This window comes from Phocoena sinus, chromosome 8, assembly GCF_008692025.1.
Source record: "Phocoena sinus isolate mPhoSin1 chromosome 8, mPhoSin1.pri, whole genome shotgun sequence".
NCBI lineage: Eukaryota > Metazoa > Chordata > Mammalia > Artiodactyla > Phocoenidae > Phocoena > Phocoena sinus.
Window position 1 is genome coordinate 67,875,192 of NC_045770.1, and position 27,597 is coordinate 67,902,788.

Genomic DNA, 27,597 nt, shown 5'->3' on the forward strand with positions numbered 1-27,597 from the left:
TTTGACATCATGCAGCAGATACTTAACATGTTGCTTTTATTTTTATTTAACTGTAGGATGTAAAATCCTTTCTCCAAAATTTAGAAGTTATCCCTGAACTTCTTAACTACTCAGATAGTGTATGTTAGTCTCTCTTCTTTTTTCTCTTTCTGATTTTTTGCCACATCCTTTTGGAATTCTTTGCTTCCCTGAAAACCTGTGAGAAGGGAGTCATCAAGGGGGCTATCAGACCACAAGGCCTATTTTAAGTAATAATGCCTGCATGTGTGTTTTGCTGCCATCTCTGCCCTTTGTTTACTCATCTTTGCATTTTATCATGAACCACTTGTAATTGGTATATTGTAATTCCCTTCCCAACACCCTCCTTCCCCCTAATGAGAGGTTATTTTTTCTTATTCATTTTTTATTTTTCAGAAAACATTTATTGTGTGTACTCAGTGCTGGGCACTTGACTTGATGTAAGGGGTTGAATTCAGGAATAAATAAGAGTCCCTGCCTTAATGGAGCCTACAGTCTAGAGAGCTTTTAAGAGGGAAGAGGGAAGGAAGAGAGAGTGTAGAGGTGTTAAGAGAGATTGGATAGGAGCAGTTATTGAAGCTGATGTCTTGGTTGGAATTGAGGACCTAAGTAAAATGTGAAAGAGTTGGGCATCTTCTCTGGGGTCTCCAGGGTAATGCTTCTAAAATTTTTCCTCACCAGTAAGTCTGATTTGTAAAGAAAATGATTATCTTCTACTGAAAGCCTGAAATTTCATTGAACTTTTATAGTTTAGTCTAAACATATGGCCATTATTTTCAATATAAAAGTGCCTTGTCCCCAAGTATTTGTCTAAATAAATATTTGACTAAAATACTCTATAAAATTTTGTCATTTTATCTTACGCTTTTAATTCCCCCCGGCACATCCCACCACTTACTCCTAGGGCCATTCATTCCCACTTATGTATAGCATTTCTGGTGAACCAATAAAATGAGTTCTTTTTATATGAGGTAGCAGTGAATATGTACACTTAAAGTTGTTAAGAAACCTTTAGGTAGAGCCTTCTATGATTTTGCAACAGGAATAAAAGAGCATAGGCATAGAGCATATACTATAGTGGGACATTGTCTTATAGCAGAATTTCTCAACTTCAGCACTATTCACATTTTGGGCCAGATAATTCTTTGTTATGGGGAGCTGTCCTATGCATTGTAGGGTGGTCAACATTCCTGGCCTCTACCCACTGAATGCCAGCAGCTCCCTCTCCTCACCATCCCAGTTTTGACAAAGAAAAATGTCTTCAGACATCACCAAATGTTCCCTGGGGGCTAAAATTGCCCCAACTTGAGAACCACTGATTTACAGGAATGTCTCTGGGAAGGTAAACCTCATTGCTGGCAAGGAGTGCAAATAGTTGACCACGAAATAAATTCTGGAAAGGGAATAAAATACATTAAAGAGGGCATTAGTGGACTTAATAAAGTAGGAACTAATTGGGGTACCAGTGGGTTAAAGACTTTGGAAAAGATGGTATTGAATAAAGAGATGGTAGCTAAAGAAGGGAAGAGCATTACATTTGAGATGTAACTTGTGAAGCAGCGTGATCATGTATTGGTGGTAGTGGTGGAGATATCTGATATGAAGGGGAATTAAAGGTCATTGGCAGTCTGGGAGAATGAAAAAGTCTGAATTCAGTGTGTTAAAAGTACTTTTCTGGTCATTCCTCAGGCTTCTTTTTCTCTGCTAGCCCCTTAAATATTCTTCAGAATTCTGTCCTAGGCCTTGATCTCTTCTTACTAGGTCCATTTAGGTAATTACTCAGCACCTTCTGTTTTGTGTGAGGTGAAAGGTTGTATTTTAAATTAGATTTGGAAAAAGCTTCATATAGTCTGGACCTTGGGTGCTCATCACTGCTGCTACCTGGGTGGTTAATAAAATCTGTATCAGTAGTCTGACTCTTTCTTCCCTGAACTCAGGACCCACAGAGCCAGTTATCTCTACTAGACCAGTCTTCTGGGGTGTTCTCATTGGCACTTTATACTCAGCATTCACAAAACTGAACTCATATCTCCATAGCTGTACTTCTTTCTCTTCCAGTGTTTTCCATCTAATGAATTTATTCATTTAACAAATGTTTATCATGTCACTATCTTGCCAGGCACTCTGTTATCTAGGGCCTTTGTTCTGAGCAAAATAGACCTAGTCCCTGTCCACGTGGAGTTTATATTCCTTATCCCTCTTCCAGTCATTGGCCAAGTCTTACTGAGTTTTTAAAATTTCCCAAACATTAATGCTCTGTTACTTCTAGGTGGTTATACATGCTACTTTCTCTACCTGAAACACTATTCTTCTACTTTATAATCTCAGGTCCTTCCCAACTAGCAGGGCTAGATGTTGCTCCTGTACAGTCTCATAACACTTATATTATCCCTATTTTATTACTTATAACATTATATTTTAACTGTTTACTTGTCTAATTTTTCCTATTAGACTCTAAATAGGCTGAGGCAAAGGTCATAATTCTTGTTTTCTCAGTGTCTAGAAGGTACTTAGTTCATCTGAAATGCTTAGTAAATGTTTTATTAATTAATATAAAAAAACAATAATATTGAAGTCACTAGCTAGCAGTGGTGGAGGGGAAGACTGTTACTTACTAGAAGTCACCTGGGAAGATGAAAGCGAGTACCATATATGTTTTATAGACTTTTTCCCCAGATTTCAGAATCTCTGCTTAAACTACAAATATGGACTTTAAATGGAGTGGAGAGTCAGGGTGTAATAGAACAGTGATCTGGAGGTGACATCAGTGTTCCTCTATAAAATCTGCGATAAAAAATTAAATTTGACTCAAAATTGAATGTACCTTTATACTGTAACCATTTTGGGATCTGATTCTCCAGTTAAAAATTTATTCCTTTGAGTATACTTAAGGAATACTGAATTTTCTATTTTCAAGTTAGAATCCTGTATGTATTTCTCAAGTTTATCCAGCTTCATATTCACATTTGCTTACCAAATTTTTTTTCCTTTAACATACTTACTTTGTTTTCCCCTTTAAAATTTTCCTAAGATATTAGGTAGAGTATGATTAATGGTATTTTAATCTACTAAAAGAGACTAAAAGCAAAATAAAATGAAGTGATAAATTAAGGTTTGGATTTTAGAGATCTGAATGATCTTTTTATTTATTTTTTAAAAAATGTTATTTATTTATTTTTATCTGAGTTGGGTCTTCGTTGCTGCATGCAGGCTTTCTCTAGTTGTGGAGAGCAGGGGCTCCTTTTCATTGTGGTGGCTTCTCTTGTTGCAGAGCACGGGCTCTAGGTGCGCAGGCTTCAGTAGTTGTGGCACACAGGCTCAGTAGTTGTGGCACACAGGCTCAGTAGTTGTGGCTCGTGGGCTCTAGAGTGCAGGCTCAGTGGTTGTGATGCACAGGCTTAGTTGCTCCGCGGTATGTGGGATCTTCCCGGACCAGGGATCGAACCCGTGTGCCCTGCATTGGCAGGCGGATTATTAACTGCTGCACCACCAGGAAGTCCCTGGATGATCATTTTAAACGTTGTTCTGATGTCTGTGCTGCTTATGTCTATTCTGAGAGATAATACAATCTAATCAACAAAGGCATGGACAGTTAAAATTTAACTCTGCAAGCTACCAGCCCTGTGTCCTTTGGCAAGTTACTTAACCTCTCTGTGTCTCAGATTCCTCATCTATAAAATGGGGATAACAATGTGGACCCCATAGAGTGTTTTTCATGCAGAATGATAGCAATTTAAGCAACCTTAGGATTCACGTAGTGGAAATTTAAAAAATAGTGATCCTTGGGGGAGGAAAAGGTGGTGATGATGGGTTTTAGAAAGTTGAAAAATACTGCCCTAAAATGTTTTTCCCCTTTGATAGCTTTTTGACAGATTGAGAGATGAAAATCCAGATTTTAGGGAGAAAATTATAGCAGTCAACAGTGAACTCACCCAACCTAAACTGGCTCTTAGTGAAGAAGATAAAGAGATCATCATAGAGTCTACCAATATTATATTCCACTGTGCAGCTACAGTAAGGTTTAATGAAAACTTGAGGTAAGTAAAGGTATTTATATGATATTTGAACTGCAGCACAGTTAAAAGATCTAATTTGAATTCTACTTTTTAGTCAAGTCATTTGAAAGTGTTTTGAAAATGTTTGCTCTCTGTTAATTGTAGCATTCTGTGTCCTACAGAGTATTAAAAGAATTTTCTTTCTCTTCTTAACAGTTTAACAACATCGGATAGCTAGTATATGTTTATTAGAAGTTGCCATAAATTTATATATGGGGCAGGGAGGAGGCAAGAAATGGGAAGTGTGGAGTAGAAGAAAGAGAAGTTTCCCTTGGGTAGGAGTATTAGTCTTAACAACTAATAATGTTTATTTCCTCTGCCCTCCATTCTTTCAGAAGTGTATACCCCAGCAGCTTTGTCTACTTCACACATATTCATCTGAAAATTTTAAAAAGTTAGGCTCAGGTTTTGCAGAGTAAGATGAAATGGCTTATACATTGAAGTCATACCCTGTTTTTGTTTTAAAACTTTGGTATCTGTGTTAAGGGCAGGGTACATTGGATATAGGTTTACTTTAAAAACGGTTTGGACTTCCTTCAAGATGCCCTATTTCAAGAAAAAAATAACATTTTAAATGGTCACTATGTTTTTAAAAATCTAACAAATACACATTTCAAATAATGGTGCTTAATTCAGAGCATTTTTTGATGTTATATACAGTTTTATAATGTTAATCTAATTGTATGGTCTTAGATCAATTAAAATGGTGCACACTTCTTTAGGTTTCATAATTGCTTGAAGGCCTTCTTAAAATGTTTTTAAGTTCAATTCTGATTGTAAAGAGTTTGGAGATTATCCCCCATATTGTCTATGTGTAGAAGTATAAACCTTAATCGACAGTGTATATAACATGACAGTTCAGTGCCAAAGCATTACAGTGAGTTTTGCCTATATTGCAGGTAAGGACACTATAATAGTCCCTTAGATTCCTCTAACAATGCTTTATAGTTTCAGGGCGTTTTCTCGCTCATTATTTCATTCCATGCTTAATGTTACCCAATGTAATATAATGGTCAAATCCATTTTATACTTGAGGAAGCTGAGGCAGCACTGTATCATGGAGAGGGCGGGAGCTTTGGAATTACACACCTTAGTTCTAATCTTGACTTTATCCTTTATTATCTGGTGGTAATAATTTATTTACATTTTAGTTCTTTTTATGCAGCAATTATGTGTTCAGGATTCAAAAGTGACAAAAGAATCTTATTAGAACTATAGTATAATCTCATTTTCATAAAATATGTGTGTACATAAATGTGTATTTATATACATATCTTTTAATATTGGCCAGTTATTATATTTGGATAGTGCAGTTACAGGTAGGTTTTTAATATGAAGTAGTCCATCTAACTGGTATTTTTCCCTGTAGTTCTAGCTTTCATTTTTTTCATAACCAAAAGAAAGAGTTCACATAGCCTTATGAAACTGTTTTCAAGGAAAAAGGTATATAGATACTTGATAATTATGGAATAGTCCTCAAAGGGAAAATCAGATGCTTTTGGAGGGGAAATTGTTTTACAAACAGGCAACATTCATTAGGGTGAAACTCATCCAAGTAACGAGGAGAACCAAAGTGTAATACTTTTGGGGAATGTTCTCTCTTCTTTCTCCACTCAGGGTAAGCAAAGTTACCATTAACAAAAGGGAAATCTTTTTATTATTATTATTATTCTTTCTTCTTTCACTAGTGATGCCATAGTGGAAGGAGGTAGACAGGTGAACAAGAAAATTTATTGTTCTTCTCTTCCTTGTCAGGGCATGACCTAATCCTAGTCATTAATTGATATTGATGTCTAAGTGGTGATACTACAACATTCTAAAATACTGTAGGTTGACATATAATAACTACTTACTAAACAATTATTCTTTATAGCCACTTTTTAAGTTAGCCCACAAATAAAAAATGGTTCAGAGCCTTTACTGCCAGGACAAGAAAATCCAGATTTTACTCCCAACATTATACTCTGTATTTTGGGAGAAATCAAAATAAATTGTACACAGATCCTATTTGCAAAGTCCATATTGTCTATTAGAGGAAATGGAATATACTTAAATAACCATAAAATAGGATAGAAAATGTGGAGTTACTGAAGAGCATACATTAAAGTGCTGTGAGAGTTGAGAGGTGGCAGAGCTCATTTATTTTCAGATACGGTGGTCTATAAATCTTGAAGTGGGAAAAAATGGATATCAAGATTAGGAATTATAAAGAAATACAAAAGTTGAGGAGAGAGTGATATTGAGGATAATAAAGGGAGTTACTTAAATAGTTGACCATAGGTATGGTATCTCTTAGAAGGTAGAATAGGGCCATTGGACTTGAGAGTAAAGAAGTATCAGGAGACTAAAGACCATGATGAGGACAGAAAACTGGCTTAAGGGCAGAAATGGGAGGACAGGTAGTGTGGTCTGGGGAAAATTCATAGTATGAGATTTTAGAGCTAGAGCAATTTGGGGTATGAATATGAGAGTAGGTGTTCAGAAAGCAGTGGAAGTAAAGATAGATGATTTAGAAAAGATCAAGAAACTGTTGAGCCTAAGGGCATGGATTCTCAAACTTTAGAATGTATTATGAATCTTAAGGATTACTGGAAAATGTGTTAAAAATGCATAGTCTTGGACTGTATTTGCCAAATTCAGACCCTCTAGTTTTGAGATAATACCCAGGAATCCTCATTTTTAATAAGAGCCTAGGGTGTGATTTAAATTACAAGCGACCGGATCCCCTACCCTGATTGATTAGTTGTCCCCTTAATAGACATCTGTTTCTATATCTTCATTAAGTTAAAAAAAAATCAGCAGCAGTATAGTGATGAGATCTCATGTAGGTAGTATTTTTTCAGAGGTGGGGAAGGGAGTGATGAGGAAGAGATCAGAATGGCCTGGGGAGCTTATATAAGATGTGATTTAAGGGCTTCCCTGGTGGCGTAGTGGTTGAGAGTTCACCTGCCGATGCAGGGGACACGGGTTCGTGCTCTGGTCCGGAAAGATCCCACATGCCGCGGAGCGGCTGGGCCCGTGAGCCATGACCGTTGAGCCTGCGCGTCCGGAGCCTGTGCTCCTCAACGGGAGAGGCCACAACAGGGAGAGGCCGTGTACCGCAAAAAAAAAAAAAAAAATGTGATTTAAGACACATTAAAAAGTGTCTGAAGATGAGGGCCAGCAATCTGCATTTTTAATAAGCTCACAGGTGTCTGTCAAGCAAAGCATGATCTCTGGTTTAAGGTCTTAAAAGTGTTATCAGCATAGATTTTGAACAACCCAATATGTCAATAGAAGACAGGTGAATAAGAAAATTTATTGGCAGTTCAAGTTGAGCTTTTTCCTTTATTAAAGTGGTTTCTATGTCTACATTAGTGATAGACCATAATTACAAAGATTTGTTCATTTTTGCTCTCCCCCCAAAAAGCCAGTGTTATATAAGATGCGTTTATGAATACCCATAACCAAAACATAGTGAGAACTTTATGTTTGTTTGGTACTGCTAAATGCTTTCAGATCTAACATTTCAGGGTCTCAGCCTAAAGTTCAAGGTGTACAAATTGGATGGTAGTAAAACAATGAGGATACTAGCCTGGCAGAGATACTAAGTTATTTACATGGGCACAAAATGCCTTCAGGTTTGCGCTGTCAGGTGCGGATGGATGGGAAGAGGTGAGTAGGCAAAGCTCAGGAGTGCTTCCTCTCTCAAGTTATTCCTTATTTTCAGTGACCCAGAAATTCTGTCACCATCCTCAGGAACCTGTAACAAAATATCCTTTGTGTTCTGTTCCCAAAACATCACTCTCCCTACCACTATTGTTTTGCAAATGCAAAAGAAAATAGCACATTGCCTTATAGTCTAGTGGACAGTATCCTCTCTGTGAAACGTCTTTTTTGCTGGATATCTATTTAAACAGATTTTCCTCCCTCAGTTGAGATAAGGAAGGAAAAAGATACACTCATGTTTTTAAGATCCCAGCCCAATTAGTCCATTAAAAAAATTTTTTTTCCTTTTAGTGTGTTTTCATAGGTTCTCAGATAATATTAAATTAAAAGAAAAAATAAGTCCCAAGAGTTTTTCCTCTCATGAATTACTTCTTATTCCTAGTGACCCAGAACTTGTTGTTCTGTCCTCAGAAACCTGTAACAGGATATTCTCTGTATACCTTTTCGAAAACAGTACCCTCCCCATTCCCACTGTTTTGCAAATGTGATACGCATCAAAGAACTACTTTACAGTCAAGTAGACCAGATTCTATCTGTGACATATCCTGGCCTTTTAAAAGAACAGTTGGATTTTTTTCTTCTTAAATACTGAAAATGTAAGAATTTCAGAAAGTACTCAAAACTATTTTTATTTAAAAAAAAAATTTTCTTGTGGTCTCTCTTTGAAAATACGTTGTTTTCCATAAAACGTAAACATAGAATTTGTAATTTTACTTATTGAAACAATTTCCATATTTCTAACTTTTTCATAGTTATAATTTTCATGATATGTTATTTCATCATGTTACTATACTGTAATTTATGTCATGTTCACTTAGTATAGCAAATATAGGGAATTTTTCTGAGGGTGTGGAGAAAAGGGAACCCTCCTACGCTGTTGGTGGGAATGTAAATTGGTGCAGCCAATTTCTATGGAGAACAGTATGCAGGTTCCTCAAAAACTAAAAATAGAGTTGCCATATGGTCCAGCAATCCCACTCCCGGGCACATATATCTGGACAAAACTATAATTCAAAAAGATATATGCAACCCTGTGTCCATAGCAGCACTATTTACAATAGCCAAGACATGGAAACAACCTAAATGTCCATCAGCAGATGAATGGATAGGGAAGATGTGGTGGGGTGTGTGTGTGTGTGTGTGTGTGTGTGTGTGTACACACACACACACACACACACACACACACACACACACACAGAGAAATATTACTCAACCATGAAAAAGAATGAAATAACGCCATTTGCAACTACATGGATGGACCTAGAGATTATCATATTACATGAAGTAAGTCAGAAAGAGAAAGACAAATACCATATGATATCACTTATATGCAGAATCTAAAATATGACACAAATGAACTTATCTACAAAACAAACTGACTCACAGACATAGAGAACAGACTTATGGTTGCCAAGGGGTAGGGGCAGGGGAGGGTTGGATTGGGAGTTAGGGACTAGAGGATGCAAATTATTATAGATAGAATGGATAAACAACAAGGTCCTAATGTATACACTGGGAACTATATTTAATATCCTGTAATAAACCATAATGGAAAAGAATATGAAGAAGAATATATATGTATAACTGAATCACTTTGCTGTACACCAGAAGCTAACACAACGTTGTAAATCAAGTATATTTCAATTAAAACACAAAAGCAAAAACACAACCAAAAAACCCAAGAAACAAATTTAAGGAATCTTAATTTCTTTCTGTTTGAAAAATTACGGTTAGAACAAGTTTTTCCTCTCAGTTAATTTCAGTGGGTTAACTAGATTAATAACTCTGTCATTTCTGTAATTCCTGGTACTTTGTCCTAGTCTCTTTCGGATCAGTTGTATCAGTTTATAGTGTCACCAACAGTGTATTACTTTGCCAGTTTTTTCACAGTATTACTGGTTTGGGGTATTTCAACTTTTTTCCCCTCAAGTAAGTTATAAACAAAAGTATAATAGAAAGCAAAAACTATCCACCCCTTAAGTAATATTTATTGAATGCCTATTTTGGGACTATGTTAAGAATAATGCTGAATACTTGCAAGCTGTTTTGTTTAATTTAACTTTATACAAATCTTAGTAGTTAGTCTCCATTACGTATTCTCCTTTACAGATGAAGAAATTGAGGCCTGAGTGCTTGAATGACTTTACAAGGTCACCTAATCCTAGCTGATAGGCAGGCTAAACCAGGGTTTGAACCCAGGTCTTATTCCAGAGTCTTGTTTTTAATCCTGTTTCACTTCATAATCTATATATTTAAAAAATATTATTCACACAGATTTTCCATGTTTTTATAGTTGTCAGTTATTTAATGGCTGTATTCTTTCGTTGTGATAAGATACCTACTTTATTATACCATTTCATAGTGAATATTTGAGCTCTCTAGGCTTTTGCTATTACTAGATGATGCTTCATCGATTATTTTTCTGCATATATACTTTTGCATTTGTGAACTTATTTACCTCAAGTAAACTTCAGGAAGGGAATATATAGATCATCTTGGGGTCTTGCATTTGCCTCTTGTAACAAATGTATTATAACACCCCTTTGAATTTTGTAAGGTAGTCTTAAAAAGGTGTTTGGGTTAATTGCTACAAAGAGAGAAGTAAACATACTTTTACTTGATTATATATTAATATAATTTAATGTTTTTGAGTTTTCTTTGACTGTTTTACCCTTATTGATGACTCTACCATAGCATTTTAAAATTACTCAATGATTCCTACTTCTCCTGGTGGTATAGCCATTCATAAAACAGTATGCTTTCAAAAATCAAGAGGCAGGGCTTCCCTGGTGGCGCAGTGGTTGAGAGTCCGCCTGCCGATGTAGGGGACGCGGGTTCGTGCCCCGGTCTGGGAGGATCCCACATGCCGCAGAGCGGCTGGGCCCGTGAGCCATGGCTGCTGAGCCTGCGCGTCCGGAGCCTGTGCCCCGCAACGGGAGAGGTCACAACAGTGAGAGGCCCGCCTACCGCAAAAAAAATAAAAAAAAAAAAAAATAAATAAAAAAAAAAAAAAAATCAAGAGGCAAAAGAAGTCTAAAATGACTTCAAAAATGTATGCATAAAAGCCAAAGACTGAAATTATCTGTGTCTATTTCTGGGTAATTTAAAATTTTTAATTTGTGCTTTTATTTTTACAATCCTAATATGAAGTTTATTTTATAATCAGAAAAATTTTAAACACAACTGGTAGAATGGTTGTACTTCATGTTGAAATAACACACAAAATCTGAGCTAAGGGATCAGTTGTAAAGAAACAAAAACCTCTTTGTCCCTTTCTGTCTCTGATGCTCTAAAATGGAAATAAGATTTTTTTAACAGGTGAAAAAATGACACAGCTTCCCAATTTTTTATTGTCACTTTTTCTTTTACAGAGATGCTGTTCAGTTAAATGTGATTGCTACACGACAGCTTATTCTGCTTGCACAACAGATGAAGAATCTGGAAGTGTTCATGCATGTATCAACGGCATATGCCTACTGCAATCGAAAGCATATTGATGAAGTAGTCTATCCACCCCCTGTGGATCCCAAGAAGCTGATTGATTCTTTAGAGTACGTTTGTTTGAAATTTATATACATTTGCTTTGACCCCAAACTTTGGATCCAAGTTTATCTATTTACATGTATCTCTTGGTCTGTTTCAGTTTCTATCTCTTTCTCTCTAAATCTCCACCCACGGTTATGTATACATTTACCTCTTCCTTATTCAGCAAATTATTATGTATCTACTGTGTTCTTTTTATTTTATAGATTTGTCCCTAAATGACTCTCCATAAAGTCAATGTGTAAAGTCAGTGTAGAGCTTTCACTTTTGACCAGGTGTGATGGTTGGAGGAAAGCCTCTGAACAACTCATCCATGGTATTAGAGTCTCCGTTTTTCCAAGGAATCAATCTTAGCTGCTAAGAAGTGCCTGATATCCATGGAGACTAATGACTGCCTATTTAATAGCAAGGTCTAATTTATTAAAAGATTATCCTTTTTTTTTTGCCCAATGGAGTTGACCCTTGAACAACATGGGCTTGAACTATGTGGGTTCACTTATACACAGGTTTTTTTTCAGTAAATAAGTACTCTAGTACTACACAGTCTGCAGTTGGTTGAATCTTTTGATGCAGAACCATGATACAGAGGGCTGACGGTAGAGTTATATGTGGATTTTTGACTGCGCAGTCAACGCAGTCAACGCCCCGACCCCATGTTTTTCAAGTGTCAACTGTATATCTGCAGAGAGGCCTTGAATTATTAGGGAATCAGAGGAGTCATGGTCCTTTAATTGATACTCCTAGTGTTGTTGTTTGTCATCTTTCTGAGGACTAGGATCCTGTCATCAATTATTACTTGAGAAATGTTTGCATTTGATGGATACAAATAGGCATAGCCAAGATTTCATTTGCTTCAGCCTTTACTTTCTCATCGAGTGAAACAAACAAACAGGATCAGAGCAAGAATAAATAAAGGGTCTTTTATAGACGATAATTATAGAAAATTCCAGTATCCGTATCTTCACATATTTGTTAATCCTCATATAATATTCCTGTGAGCTTTTTCCTCCTTTATTCTGTTTTCTTTTCGGTCTCTTTTATTCCAAGGAATCCTATTCACGTTCAGCTCTTCAGTTACCATCCCCTGTTTTCTCAGTCGAATTCTTTTCTTCCCAAGGGTGCTACAGAATGTTGGTAGCTCCTTCTCCAAGTTTTCTTCTAAAATAAACACATAAGTCCATTTCTTTAAAGCTTTCCTGGAAATATGAGGAAGTGGACAGATTTGTAAGGAAACTAATAAGTATGGGAGCTTACTGAGACATTCTTATGGCAGTTCCCTGGTTTCTGTTTTCTAATTCGTTTCTTAGATTGTCCCAAATGTCTACCTCATTTTCCTCAGGTCAGTAGGCAGAAGTGTTTAATATCTCTGGGAACAGCTGGGTGTGGAAGTTAATAAATCTTTTTACTTTTTCTCTTATTAGCAGTTTGTATAGCCAGACATCGAAGTTGCTGAGAAAGAGCCTATAACCTTCTAATTCTATTATTTCCTTTCTTTGCTTACAAAGAAATCTGACCAACTGGCCAACAGATAATTTTAGGATAACTCATAGATTGGCTCTGTAAACTCACTCCAGTGATGAGGCTTACTGACTCTAAAAGTCTTTCCTTGGTTTAGCTAGTTTGGTTTTTTTTTGCGGTACGCGGGCCTCTCACCGTTGTGGCCTCTCCTGTTGTGGAGCACAGGCTCCGGATGCGCAGGCTCAGCAGCCATGGCTTACAGGCCCAGCCGCTTCGTGGCATGTGGGATCTTCCCGGACTGGGGCACGAACCCGTGTCCCCTGCATCGGCAGGCGGACTCTCAACTGCTGTGCCACCAGGGAAGCCCTTGTTTTTTTTTTTTAACATAGCAGCTCTCTCTTCCATTTTTCAAAGTTCATCTCCACTATGGAATTTTTCCTAAGTTGAGTAGCAACCTCCCTTCAATTTTGTTAGTGTTCTTTTCCTTCTGCATGCAAAAAGTACTTCTACACACAGAAGAAAGTTTATCTTGATAGTCTCCATTTTATGCATCCTTATCAGTTAGTATGGGTATCATTTGTGCACTGATAGAGTACTTAGTATGCATACAAGTATGCATTGTATTATAGACAGGAAGAAAAACTATCTGAAAACAAGTACATAATGTTTTGGAATTAGAAATTTAGACTGGAAAAGACTATAGAGATCACCTAGCGTATCACTTTCCTCTTACAGATTATCATAGTAGAACTTTTCTTCAGAGACACTGTGAGAGAATTGGAGGAATTTTGTGACTTCACAGTAGGTTGCTAATTGAATTTTTACAGCACGGTTCAATTTATTTTTATCATTTACCCCAGTGTTTGTTAGTGTTGGTAGTGAGAGCATAACAAGTTTTAGTGCTTCACCTTAAATATTTAGATTACTAGACCTTTTATGTTGATTGTAAATGTATGTTCATTTAAAATATATAATTTACATGTTATGCTGTTATGGTGATTATACACAAATCTGTAATTCCTAATCTGAAACCCTTGGGGCCAGATGTATTTTGGAATTTATTTAGACTTTAGAAAGGAAATATAATCTATGTATTGTGTAATATGAAATAACTTCAACTGGATTCGGGGTAGCACCCCTCATCAAACACATATGAAGTATACGAATACGTACAACTAAATGATGTTTTTTTTTTTTAAAAAAAAGACCATAAATCAGTTCTGATTCACTTTTGCTACCTACCATATGAGTTATTAAAGAACTCTTGGTTTTCAGACCTTTGTGGCTATAGAAACTGGATATAAGAGATAGTGGAGTTCTGGTTGATATTTAATGAAAGTAAAGCTAATTTCCATTTTTTTAGTAAAAGTTGTTGTCAGATCACTTGAGTCAGAGCAACAGATATGTTTGAAATATGCAAAGTGTTTTTTCATTTTATAGTAAAACATCCGAAAATATTTTTGCATGCAATTTCTTTGTTTACCAGGTGGATGGATGATGGCCTAGTAAATGACATCACACCAAAATTGATAGGAGACAGACCTAATACATACATATACACAAAAGCATTGGCAGAATATGTTGTACAACAAGAAGGAGCAAAGCTAAATGTGGCGATTGTAAGGCCATCAATTGTTGGTGCCAGTTGGAAAGAACCTTTTCCAGTAAGTTGTTAGAAATCTTTGTAAATAATTGGAATTGGGGATTTTAAGGCATAATTCTGTATAAAAAGAGTTGGCAATTTTTTATGAGCAGGTTTTGTTTACTGAACATGGCTTACTATGGCAAAGTTGTTTCTGTTTGTAGAAAGAGACACTCTTATTGGTACTTTTATTTCTAATGTAATACTGTATGTATATATATGCAGATCAATTTTTAAAATGTTAATTGAAAATTAAATCGAAGGCTATGGTGTTGTCTGGAGTCAAAGGAGACCATGAGTTTCCTTCATGATTGATGAGGGATTGGACTCTGACACGTCAACGTTTGTTGGAGTTTAAAATTATTTGCAGATTAGTTTCCCTTGCAGAGGTGAAGGAAATAGAGATGAGAATATTCAGATCTTATTTTATTTCATTTGCTTTTTAGTACCAAAAAGAGGCAGGCCTTCCAAGAGGTTGACTCCTCCCTGTATAGATTACAAGCTAAGGAAGATAAGAGATTTCTGTGATCTGCTGTAGAAAAGCAAGGCATTATGGTATTTGTGAATCCCTGAAATAAGAGAAAACATAAGAGATAAATTGATTTAGGAAAAACTTAGGTCTCTGTAATGGTAGTAAATGATAGTATCTCTTCTGTTGCTTTGGCATTATTCTGTTTTCTTCTGTTTTATTCAGTAATTTTGAGGAGGATTTACCATTTCCCTCAGTCTCAGGTTACTGCCTTAGTAAATAGCACAAAATCAAACTTAAACAGTCATCATTTAGCTAAAATATTTGACAGATATAAAATTCTCTTTGCAGAGAGTTAATGGAAGAGTAGGTACCCCTTTGGAAACTATTTTACTTAGTCATTTGCAATCTCAGAGGAAGACTGCTTCTATTTAAGATGGGGAGAAATATTCTGGCCTGAATCTAGTCTGTTTTTTAGGTTTTAGAAGAAAACTACCAAGTATGTATGTGGAGTTATAGATTTCAAATGATAAATCTCTAGTTTCATAATATTTCTAAGCTCCCTCCCTTTTTTTAATTTTTGGTATTAGGGATGGATTGATAACTTTAATGGACCAAGTGGTCTCTTTATTGCGGTAAGTAAGCCTTTTGTTTTATTGAATATTCTGTACTTTTTTTCTGTTTTCTGTGTTTCTGTATATTGTGTATATGTGCTTTGGCTTATATATCTTAAGGTGTTGTTTTTAATTTCAACAAAGGCAGGGAAAGGAATTCTTCGAACAATGCGTGCCTCCAACAATGCCCTTGCAGATCTTGTTCCTGTAGATGTAGTTGTCAACATGAGTCTTGCGGCAGCCTGGTATTCCGGAGTTAATAGGTATATGAGATGACAGTGTCACTTGTTAAATATATAGTAACTGAGATGGGAATACTAATGTTAAATAATCCCTCATAACTGATATTTATCAGTTTTATTAACCCATACCAATATTATATAGGCATTATCACTTTAAACTGCAAGTGGTGGTTTAAATAGGTGATGAAGTGGTTCCATCAGCAATTATTAAGAATTAACATAAATTCTTGTGTACTGCCCACAGGATGGACAAGGTCATTAGAAATTTAAAAAATAAACATGTTTTTTTTAAAATCCAAACTAGAACTTGGTATAAACTTGGCATATATAAAGAGCTAAAATTCGCAGAGAATGGCTTACATATATCAAACATGCACACTAGAGCCCTTCAATCAACTCATGGGCCTCCTTTTAAAAGAGAGTAGTAGCATTTACAGGTAACACCTAAGCCTAAACACCTAAGCTTCTTAATAACTTTTTTTCTAAATAATAAACTGCCCTTATTTTTGAAGTCAGTATTTTATATCTTAAAAAGGAGGGATATGATTATATGAATATATTGTTTCTGGTGAAAGAGAACTCAATTCATAATTGTTTCAGCTAGAGCCTCTGAAAATGGGAAGGAGATAGGAAGAGCTGAGGTTGTTTGTTGTTCTTTTTCCTCGCATGAAAAGCAGACACTCCTGCTAATACAAAGAAGAAAATAGGAAGTCTATATTATTTTTTATAAATAATTTTTTTGGTAGAATAGGGAAAAAGGGTAGTGTAAATAGTCGTTCAGACACAAAAATTAATCCTTTAAAGAAAATATTTTAAATATTCACTGTAGAAGAGGTACCCATCATCCTCATTTCTTCCTACTTAAGTATCATGTAAGATTTAGATTGGTTAAGTTTAGCCTCTTTTTATGTTTCATTGCTTTGATCTTTGTCTTTGCAGACCAAGAAACATCATGGTGTATAATTGTACAACAGGCAGCACTAATCCTTTCCACTGGGGTGAAGTTGGTATGATTTTACCTGTGTTTTTGAATGTTAGAATAAATTTTAACGAACTTAAAATGTTCACTGAGTTTTTACGTTAGAACCCATGAGGCATTAAAGCCACCAGTTACCAATTTATTCTTACTTTAATTGCCATGTTAGAATATCTACTAGTACTGCCTTTTGGTCCTTAATAATGTTTCATAAATTTTAAAATATCCTGCTGTATATTCCTTCCTCATCCCACCCTTGTCTGACCCTTACTATTTCTCTGCTGCCATCTGCAGCAACGCCTATAGATACTCGTGGTATGGAAATAATGCTTTTTTCCTCCCTCGTGGGTACTCTCAATCCTGATGTTCCCTGTTCACAGGCAGTATCACTTCCAACTACAAGAGTTGGTATATTGTAGGAGATAGCTAGTTGTCCTAAGAGTAATAACTGAAGGAATTAGCAAGTAGAAAACATGTTGCCAGAATATTTTCTATTACATTTATTAATCTGTTTAAATTCACAGATTCACAGCAGGTAGTGTATATGCTATGTTACTTGTTTTAGAATAGGAATAGTATAACTTAAAGGCCTACTTAAATTGAATCATTTTTAAGTTGCTGGTTTATGTTTTCAAATTTAAAGTAAAATGTATTCACAGTGTTGATTTAGTACTAGGTCTTATTTTACCTCTAATTGAACAATTTTTGTTACCCTTGAGGAGCGATTTGATTTTAAAGTAAATCTTTGTCTTTCATCCTCGGGTTTTTTATGGCATTTTTATTTCAATTGAAAGATTGACTGTTAGAGCATATAAGAAAAAGAAAATCTAGGGTCTTTTTATTTTATGATAATTTGTATTCTTTTACGAATTAAAACACTTTAATGAGGTAGGTTTTTTGTAGTCTTTCATTGTGTTATGAAGTTTAGCAAAAATCAAGTTGAGCTTTATTTTAGTGAATATTCCAGTATACATTTCCATTGAAGTATTAACATACATGATAATAGATTTGATTATTTTGATATTGCATAACCTAAATAAATTACAACAGAAGTTAATTTGGGGTTGTTTTAAGCTTGTTGATATATGTTAATTTGAGCAACTTAATTATTCACAAGCAAAGGATGATGGTTTCCCTTTTCTTTTTTAAGTAAGTACAGTAATAAGAATCTGGAAAGAGGAACAGAAAGAAAGAAGCTATCATGAGAGGTGAAATATAGAAACTGACATTGTAAACTGATGTAGGTAAAACATTAAAAGGATTTTTAAGAGTGAATTTTAGCAAAAATTCATTCATCTAATTAAAATTCATAAATAGTGGCAGTTCTAAAATCATTTATGAGTTCAGCAGTCTAATACCCATATTCTCTTAGCTACTATAGAAAATAGAAAAGTTTGTTTTTTAAATGAGCAAACTCTTACATCTTTGGTAAAATATTTTGCTTTGTAAAAACATGTGTTTTTGTTTTTTTTTCTCAAAACTTCATTACATGGTTATTATCAAAGCTGTTACACAACTTTTCTTCCTCAGAATACCATGTAATTTCCACTTTCAAGAGGAATCCTCTCGAACAGGCCTTCAGACGGCCCAATGTAAATCTAACCTCCAATCACCTTTTATATCATTACTGGATTGCTGTAAGCCATAAGGCCCCAGCATTCCTGTATGATATCTACCTCAGGATGACTGGAAGAAGCCCAAGGTAATGGTGACTAGCTCTGTCTTATCTGTTCCTCTGACTGTTAAGCAACCCATGCTTACGCTAAAATGCATATTAACTCTGTATTTGTTTATGCTTATGATAAGGCTTAATGGCCTTTTGTGAATGAGAAGACTCTTGAATTTAAGAATTTGTCAGAAAAGCGAAGGTAGTATTATAATTCACTCTGTTCTAAAGTTTGGATGATAAATTATTGTCATGTGTTGAATTCTAGGTCTAACTTCAGGTTATTTTTTCTGAATAACAAATAACATTCAAAATGCTTTGACGCTTATTTTTCCTACAGGATATTATCTAAATCATTCCTTCAAGATGAATCCTTTAAACCAAGTATTCAGGCGCCCCAATATTAAGTTGTATTCCAACAACTTATTGCTTCATTATTGGAAGGGTGTCAGACATACAGTACCTGCATTATTGCTCGATCTTGCACTCAGGTTGACAGGTCAGAAACCGTGGTAAGAAGAATAGCAGTAAATACACTATGTATTGGTAAGGTGGTGGAAGCTTGCTGGAGAGACAAAAAGTCGCTAGCATGAGCTTACCTTTAGAATTACTAACCTGATTAATCACAATCACAGTCAGGATGCTAGGACATTTCTTAGAAATTAAGCATATTTGGGGAGACTAACTGTGGATCTCATCTGATTGGGCCATTGATCCTCCAGAATCCCATAATATAGGAAATGTCCAGCGTCAAGGTTGTCATTGTTATTATAAGCTGAAATTGAGCCCTTTTCTCCCCGTTAAAAACTTGGAGGTGAGTTTTATAGGGGATTAAGGGTTAAATGTTTTGCTTTAAGTGGATTGTGCAGTTTTATATGAAAAAACCTAGGATGCGTCTAGAAAATTAACTGCTTGAGCTATCTCAGCTTCCTATTCAGCTTATAATATGGTAATTACCGTTTTTGACTAATTTTTAAGGTTGAGAATTTAAAACAAAAGTTAACAAATGGAAAACTTTCTATTATAGTTGTTACGGCCTTTCTTTCTTTTCTTTTTTATTGAAACCCCACAAACTTAAATAAAGTAATCCTACTGTCTTTACCACAATTATAGTGAAATATACTATAAAATATTTATTTTTTTAACTACATTGGCATTATAGTGGAGCCTTTGATTAGAGAGTTCAGGATTTGAGTATTTATGTATAAAGAAGATGCTGATTCCAGAACTTTCATCAACTGCTCAAAAAAATAAAAGTGAGGTATCTTCCAGTTATAGTGTATCAGGATCTGAGTTACATGTAGGGAATTTTCTGTGGATTCAGTTGTCCATTATGTTTCTAACCCTGTATGTTAAATATTGAAATACAAGAGAGGTGTTGAATTGAACAACTTTAGAATAGGTAAAGAAATACTCAGTGGAAAGAAGATCCAAAATACATTAAAACTATCTTCAAGTTTTCCTAGAATGATCTGCAAAGTACAGTATTTGTCATTGGCAACATTCTTTCGTGGCTAAAAAGCAGATGTAAATTTATGAGTGATGGCAGTGATGCTGTCTTGATATTAATAAAGTTGTTGCAAATTAGAGCAGAACAATCAAAACTAGGTCAGAAAAGTAAAATAAGTTAAATATATCACAGTGCTTTACACAGAAAATGGGACTTAGTAAACTTAAAAAATGAAGAGCCAAAGTTTATTAAATAATTTATAGTAGATGTTGCTACATAACAAATCATCTCAAACTTAGTGGCTTAAAACAGCAGTAGTCATTTTATTTCTTTCAGGATCTGGAATTCAGGAAGGAATCCACTGGGCAACTTTGTCTTAGAGGTCTTTCATGTGATTGTGGTCAGATGGAGCTGAAAGGGGGGCGTGCAGTGGAACAGCTGGTATCACTGTCTCTTCATATTGTGTCAGGATCTCTTCATAGAGTCTCTTTGCAAGGACCAGTGGTAGCCTTAGGGGAATTGGACTACTTACATGGCAACTGAAGGCTTCAAGGAAAAGTGCTTCAGCAGGCAAGGTGGAAGTTACGTGCATTTTCTGACCTACCTAAGGAAATCATGCAGCACTACTTCCACATCACTCTTTTAGTCACAGGCGAGTCACAGATCCTCCAAGATTGAAGAAGAAGGGATATAGAGAATAGTCAAGATCATCTTGTAAATGAACGGGTGAGATGAAAGGTATTGTTGCAGCCATTTTTGGAAAGTGCAGTCTGCTATAGTCAGGCCTCTGGTGCAAACAATTCATATTCCTCCTACATGGAAAATACTCTTGCCTTTTCCCCCCAAAACCTCTCTGACATCAGCTTGAAGCCAGTGTGGTCAGCGAAATCTGGTAAATTGTGGATGAAGCTCTTTAGGAGTGTTTTTTCAGGTATAGTTCCTCAAGTGTTAATCTGAAAACCTGTGAACTAAAGTGACAGGTTACCTGCTGCCCGTCCACCCAACATATAATAGTGAGACAAGCATAGGAAATACTTGAGACAGTCTTGTTCGAAAGAGAGAAAAAGAGAGGCACGCAGCAATCACTGGTCCATAACAGTTCTGCATTCCAGCAGGGTCCCGTTTGATGGTTTCTTAGTTAGGGCTCATTCCCACTGCCTGGTTGTTTTCTGAGGCTTTTGGCTCTCCCCTCTGAGTCATCCTTCTTTTCCCATAAAAAAATGGCCTGTGTTTGCAACTGAGTAGCCTTTGTACCCTACTTCCTGCCTGTAAAAAGTTGGGAATCTTCAGGGCAGGGATTGGCAAACTTTCTGTAAAGGGCCATATAGTAAATATTTTAGCCTTTGTGAGCCATGGATTCTGTTGTAACTACTTAACTCTGCTGTTAAGTGTAGCTTCCATCTTGTAACTACTCAATTCTGCAGCCTTAGGCAATGTGTAAATGAATAAGCATGACTGTGTTCCAATCAGACTTTATTTACAAAAACAGGTGGATTTGGCCCCTAAGCTCTGGTTTGCTGGCCCTTGATCCAGAGGCCTCTTTTCATTTGGTACTGTCTCTGTCCTTTTAAGTGTAAACTCATAGGATTCCTTTTAAAACTGTGTGGGTTTCCCATGTATCTATTTTAAAACAATCCACTCCATTATACCAAAGCCCACATATCTTTTTGAGACATAACCTTCTCTATCTTGGGTTCCTTATGAGGTTGCTGTGGGATAACACCCTTGAATCTTAGATTCTTAGACTCTTACATCCTGCCTCTTAAACAATAGAGCTTATGTAAAGACATAAAGATGTCTTTAACATCTAGAGTGAAACTTCTGTTTGTCTGAAAGGTTCTATGAAGTATACTACCTTAAATCTTTCTGCGGTCCTAACGAAGAATCTTATATTTACATTCTGGATTTGATCTATCCCCAGAAGATGTTTCTTAAAGAATTCCTGGCTGGAAATTTACATTCCTTCCACATTGCACCCAAACAGATAGTTCATTTTTTAAGATCATCTTTGAGGAAATCTTAGCTAGATCATCGAGTTTATTAGATACATTTTCCATGTGACCACAGGTGACAATTTTGTTCTTTTAACTTCCAACATTATTTTCCTCACTTACCTTGAAACTCTCACCAACAGTTTCCTTAGAGCCCTTTTATTTTTTCCACTAACACTCTTGGTCCTTCCAGGATTTAGCAGTGGTTTCCAGGGCCTTCCAGTTTCTGTCTGCCCCCTAATCCTAAAGTCAGTACTGCATGTTTAGATTTTTATTATAGCAGTCCCTCACTCCCAGTACTGATATCTGTTCCCATTATTTGTGCTGCATAGCAAATCTTTCAAATTTATTATCTTTCTTTTTTTAAAAAATTGAGATCTAATTGGCATCAAACTTAGTATCTTAAAACAGTAATCATTTCATTTATTGCTCATGATTTCTGTGGGTCAGAAATTCTAGAAGCCTTTGATGGGGTGGTTTTTTCTCAGGATCTTTCAAGTGGTTGCAGTCATAGGGGCTGGAGCAGGTACACTGTAGGAATGGTAAAGGAGAGGAAGGGTACAGAGCAGCTGGGTGGCCAGGCATCTTTCTCTCTTCATATAGTCTCAGAGCCTCTCAATGTGGTCTCTACACGTGGACTAATTTGGGCCTCCTCACAGCCTGGCAGCCTCAGGGGGAGTTGGACAGCATACATGACCTCTGAAGGCTTCAAGGGTGAGTATTCCAGTGAGCAAGGCAGAAAGCTACATCACTTTTTCTTACCTCCCCACGGAAGTCACACAGTGTCACTTCCACCTCATTCTTTTTGTATAAGTTACCTTCACCTCTTAATAGGGTGATAATTAAGGTGATATTATAGGTGAACATGTAAGATGGGAGATAATATTTGCAGCCACCTTTGGAAATTAAAATTTGCTACAAATAGGAAACATCAAATAAAGAATCTTCTTACATGAGGTTTGTCCTGTACAAGGCTTCCTAAGTATCAAAGCAGGAATGCTTTGGGAGCCTATACTGTGAAAGCAACAAGAGACATAAAGGTTTTTTATTTAGGCAATATTATAAATGTTAAATATAAATATAGCAAATTTATATTAATTTATATGTAATATAAATTACATATTTACAAATATAAATTATATTTAAATTTAATTTAAATTTATATAAATTTAAATTAAATTTATATTTGTAAATATGTAATTTATATTATTTAATTTGTTCAGATATTTACTGAGCAAGGTACTGGCCCCTATACCTTATATTGGGGCCTTAATATAATGCCTACTTCTGCATTAAACTAATGTCAGTCATGTCATTCGTGATGTCCAGTTTACTCATTTACATTATTCTGAGTACCAGCTAGATAAAAATCTGACTTACTGTATATCTTGACATAATTTAAAAAGTATGCACATCATATGGATTCCTGGTTAATAGTCACTGGGGACTAAGATGCATGATATTATCACGTAGAAGCAGTATAAATTATTTACTCTAGCTCTTGAAATGTAGTAGATATTTCATCACTCTTAAAATGGTATTTTAAAAAAATGTTTCCATTGTCTTGTTCTTTTTTTGATTATTTAGCTTAACTTTCTCCAGCTTAACTTCTCTGAATATGATATTTTTTTATCTTTGTGATTCTCAGTGGAGGACAATTTTGCCTCCCTCAAGGGACATTGGACAATTTTTGGAGATGTTTTTAGTTATCACAACTGGGGGATGGGTGCTACTAGCATCTAGTGGGTAGAGACCAGGGATGCTGCCGAGCATCTTACAGTGCACAGGACAGCCCCCTACCACAAATAATTATCTGCCCTAAAATGTCTATAGTGCTGAGGTTGAGAAACCCTGGACTAGATGACCGTTAAGATCTTGCCTGCCTCTAAAAGATTGTGATTATTTTTTACAGGTTGCTGTAATAAAGAATAAATACTCAGAACATACATGGCAGTGTAGTCCCAGGCATCTGCTCTTACAGCATGTTTAACCAGAGATTGATGGTGCAAAGTTTTAAGTTTCTTTTTATCCCCCATAGTATTCAATCCAGAGTTTTATTGCTTGATAAGTATTCTGTGAACTTCACACATATATGACCTTTCAGATTCCTTCTCCCCCTCCAATTTTTTATTGTCATTATGGCTGAATCAGTGATTGGTTTTAGGGTAGTTCTGTCACTTGAATGAATCTGAAAATAAGACTAGGTGAGAATTGTCAGTGAAAAAGGAGTTAGGAAGAAAAACTTTTTAGTAAGATGTATGTTGGAAAATCACATTAACTAAATAAGTGTATATGTGTGATTCAAGTGTACTATACTGGCTGTGATAGTGGGTGTTAATTACAAATCTGTTAAATCTTTTTGTTGTTTTTTAGAAAAAAATTGCCTAATCTCTTTTCTAAAAGCAGCATGAATTGTTTTTTTTTCCCTTCAAGTACTTTCTATTTGAACTATTCCTGTCCACATTTAGCCTTTGATGCTCAATAATTCTTTTTGTGTTTAATGGAGGTTTTATTTTGGAATTGCTTCCTTGCATGAAGTACAGTTTTTCTTTACATAGTCCATGTTGCCTCATTTTCTTTCAGTATTCTGGATTTAGGGTTTCTTTCTAAATGTATGTGTCATCAGAATTTCTTAGCTAATGTTACTGTTTTGATTTCCCCCCCCATTTCTAATGTTCTAATTTTCTCCTATTTCCCCCGTTTCTGAAGCCCAAAATTTGGGGACTTCTAAACTGCATATAATGCTATTCCTTATTGTGGGACTATAAATAGAATTCTTTTTAAGTATTACTTCACACGTAATTTTTCTGTTTACCAGAGGTTAGGAATTTTTGGTGTGTGTTTTGTTTCAAAAAGTTCTTTCTTCTGTTTCTCTACTTATCATAGGTAATTATTATTGTATAGATGTTGCTTTTCTGGTTAGTGTTATGATATCAATGACTTATGGTGAGCCATGATATATAAAATGACAAATTTAAAGATTAAAGCCCTTCACCCTTCTAAAAAGAAACAAAAAAAGTATCGAACTCCCTTGTTTCCATAAGGATGGATATTGGGGACATGGAAGGTGAGTGAATATCTTGAATATTTTTTTCAGAAAGCTGTCAACATGAGTCATTGATTTCATGGCACGTCCAGACAATCACGGAACCCGTTAGTGTTCAAGAGAAAGTTATTTAAAATATATATAGAGAGTTGACTAAATGGCAAATGAATATTTCTGTATACTTTGCTTCCATGATGCTGAAGAGTTGAGATTATAATGGAACAGTATGTTATGAATTCACAGATAATCTTAGTAAAATGCAGCTGAACTAAAATGTGGCTTAAGGAACAAAAAGGAAAGGAATACTAATTGAATCCATTTATTTGCTTAGTATTGTATGTAGAAAATTTGAGCTTGAAGTATTGCATTTCCTTTGAAAATTAATTTCATATATCAGCAGAACTCTCTTTAGGCATTTACTGCTGCTTAAATTCAATTACTGCTGCTTAAACTTACTGCTGCTGTATTAAATTCATTTTGGATTTATAGAATGTTCTTCTAAGATGCAGAAATATTCTTATTTCCTGGTGGTTTGGTACACTTATTGAATTACGTGTTACAATTTTATTGTTAATGTCTCAAAATAGAAACTGGTACCCTGGGTGGTGATGAGATTTTTCCCTATCTATGCAAATTATGAATCTCAATTTTTCTTATAATACAGGATGATGAAGACAATAACTCGTCTTCACAAAGCTATGGTGTTTCTTGAATATTTCACAAGTAATTCTTGGGTTTGGAATACTGACAATGTCAATATGTTAATGAATCAACTAAACCCGGAAGATAAAAAGGCAAGTATTTTCTGTTTTATATTAGAAAACAAGTAGCATACTAATTAGAGTATGCTAATTAGCAACTCGAGAAATAATTGAGTATTTTCCCCAACCATTATACAATAAGAAATTTGATCTATTTATAGTCTCCCATTAAAGCTTCAGTCATAATTGGTGGTGATAAAGTTGCTTTATCCTAGAATTTATAATGTAAGTATGAGAGTAGCAGAGGTATTTTCAAAGCATGATTGACATGTTGATTCTCTTTTTCTCTTTAATGTCAGATTCAAAGAGAATTTTGACTTCTTTATGCATTTTCCCCCCAAACACTCTGTTTTCTTTAAGTTTTAAGGAAAACCTTCTCTCAGAAACTGCTTTTCTATACTCTTTTACTTTTTGCCATTCCACATTTTGCTCTCTGTTAGTTTGAAACTAAACTCTGTATTTTCTGTTTAAGGTTACCTTAGATATTTGAACATGCATACTTAAGAAAGTCTAAATTGAACAATTTCTGTAGTCTCTTCCTTAATAATATTTAGGACCATAAAATGTTTTAGCTCTGATTACCATCCTCATTAACTTATATGGTTATATGTTACTTTAGTTCTCTACTTAAACCTCATAATTAGAAATGATTATTTTGTTCAGTTTTACTGAGATTTAACTATATATTTACTAGAGTCTTTGCTATAAGATCTTCTCTTTAGGGTCATTTTTTTTTCTGCTTGAAATATATCCAGAATACAAGAATATGTTTGAGTAGTAGGTATGTTGGTAGTGAATTCTCAGTTTGTGATTATGTTACATGATTTCAGCACATTAAAGACAACTTTCTTTTTATATTTGTCTTATTTTCTTGGTGTTGAAAAGCCAGTCTAATTTGTGGCTGCTTTACAGTATCCTTTCTTTTTTTTTTTTTTTAAACATCTTTATTGGGGTATAATTGCTTTACAATGGTGTGTTAGTTTCTGCTTTATAACAAAGTGAATCAGCTATACATATACATATGTTCCCATAAGTCTTCCCTCTTGCGTCTCCCTCCCTCCCACTCTCCCCATCCCACCCCTCCAGGCTGTCCCAAAGCCCCGAGCTAATATCCCTGTGCCTTGCGTCTGCTTCCCCCTAGCTATCTACCTTACTATGTTTGTTAGTGTGTATATGTCCATGACTCTCTCTCGCCCTGTCAAAACTCACCCTTCCCCCTCCCCATAACCTCAAGTCCGTTCTCCAGTAGGTCTGCGTCTTTATTCCTGTCTTACCCCTAGGTTCTTCATGACATTTTTTCCCCTTAAATTCCATATATATGTGTTAGCATACGGTATTTGTCTTTTTCTTTCTGACTTACTTCACTCTGTATGACAGACTCTAGGTCTATCCATCTCATTACAAATAGCTCAATTTCATTTCTTTTTAAGGCTGAGTAATATTCCATTGTGTATATGTGACACATCTTCTTTATCCATTCATCCGATGATGGGCGCTTAGGTTGTTTCCATCTCCGGGCTATTGTAAATAGAGCTGCAATGAACATTTTGGTACATGACTCTTTTTGAATTTTGGTTTTCTCAGGGTATATGCCCAGTAGTGGGATTGCTGGGTCATATGGTAATTCTATTTGTGGTTTTTTAAGGAACCTCCATACTGTTCTCCATAGTGGCTGAACCAATTCACATTCCCACCAGCAGTGCAAGAGTGTTCCCTTTTCTCCACACCCTCTCCAGCATTTATTGTTTCTAGATTTTTTGATGATGGCCATTCTGACTGGTGTGAGATGATATCTCATTGTAGTTTTGATTTGCATTTCTCTGATGATTAATGATGTTGAGCATTCTTTCATGTGTTTGTTGGCATTCTGTATCTCTTCTTTGGAGAAATGTCTGTTTAGGTCTTCTGCCCATTTTTGGATGGGGTTGTTTGTTTTTTGTTATTGAGCTGCATGAGCT

At 35.5% G+C, this 27,597-nt stretch overlaps 1 protein-coding gene across 3 annotated transcripts in view; it reads left to right on the forward strand.

The window, feature by feature from the left end:
• The window catches only part of FAR1 (fatty acyl-CoA reductase 1), an 80,843-nt gene that overhangs the window by 39,653 nt on the left and 13,593 nt on the right, over positions 1–27,597 (forward strand). For all 3 annotated transcript variants that reach the window (XM_032639667.1, XM_032639666.1, XM_032639665.1), the window contains 8 exons: positions 3,880–4,055; positions 11,153–11,332; positions 14,269–14,446; positions 15,484–15,528; positions 15,652–15,770; positions 16,689–16,756; positions 18,256–18,427; positions 25,543–25,672. In XM_032639667.1, the coding sequence (XP_032495558.1) occupies positions 3,880–4,055; positions 11,153–11,332; positions 14,269–14,446; positions 15,484–15,528; positions 15,652–15,770; positions 16,689–16,756; positions 18,256–18,427; positions 25,543–25,672 (1,068 nt within the window). The remainder of the gene's footprint in view (positions 1–3,879; positions 4,056–11,152; positions 11,333–14,268; positions 14,447–15,483; positions 15,529–15,651; positions 15,771–16,688; positions 16,757–18,255; positions 18,428–25,542; positions 25,673–27,597) is intronic.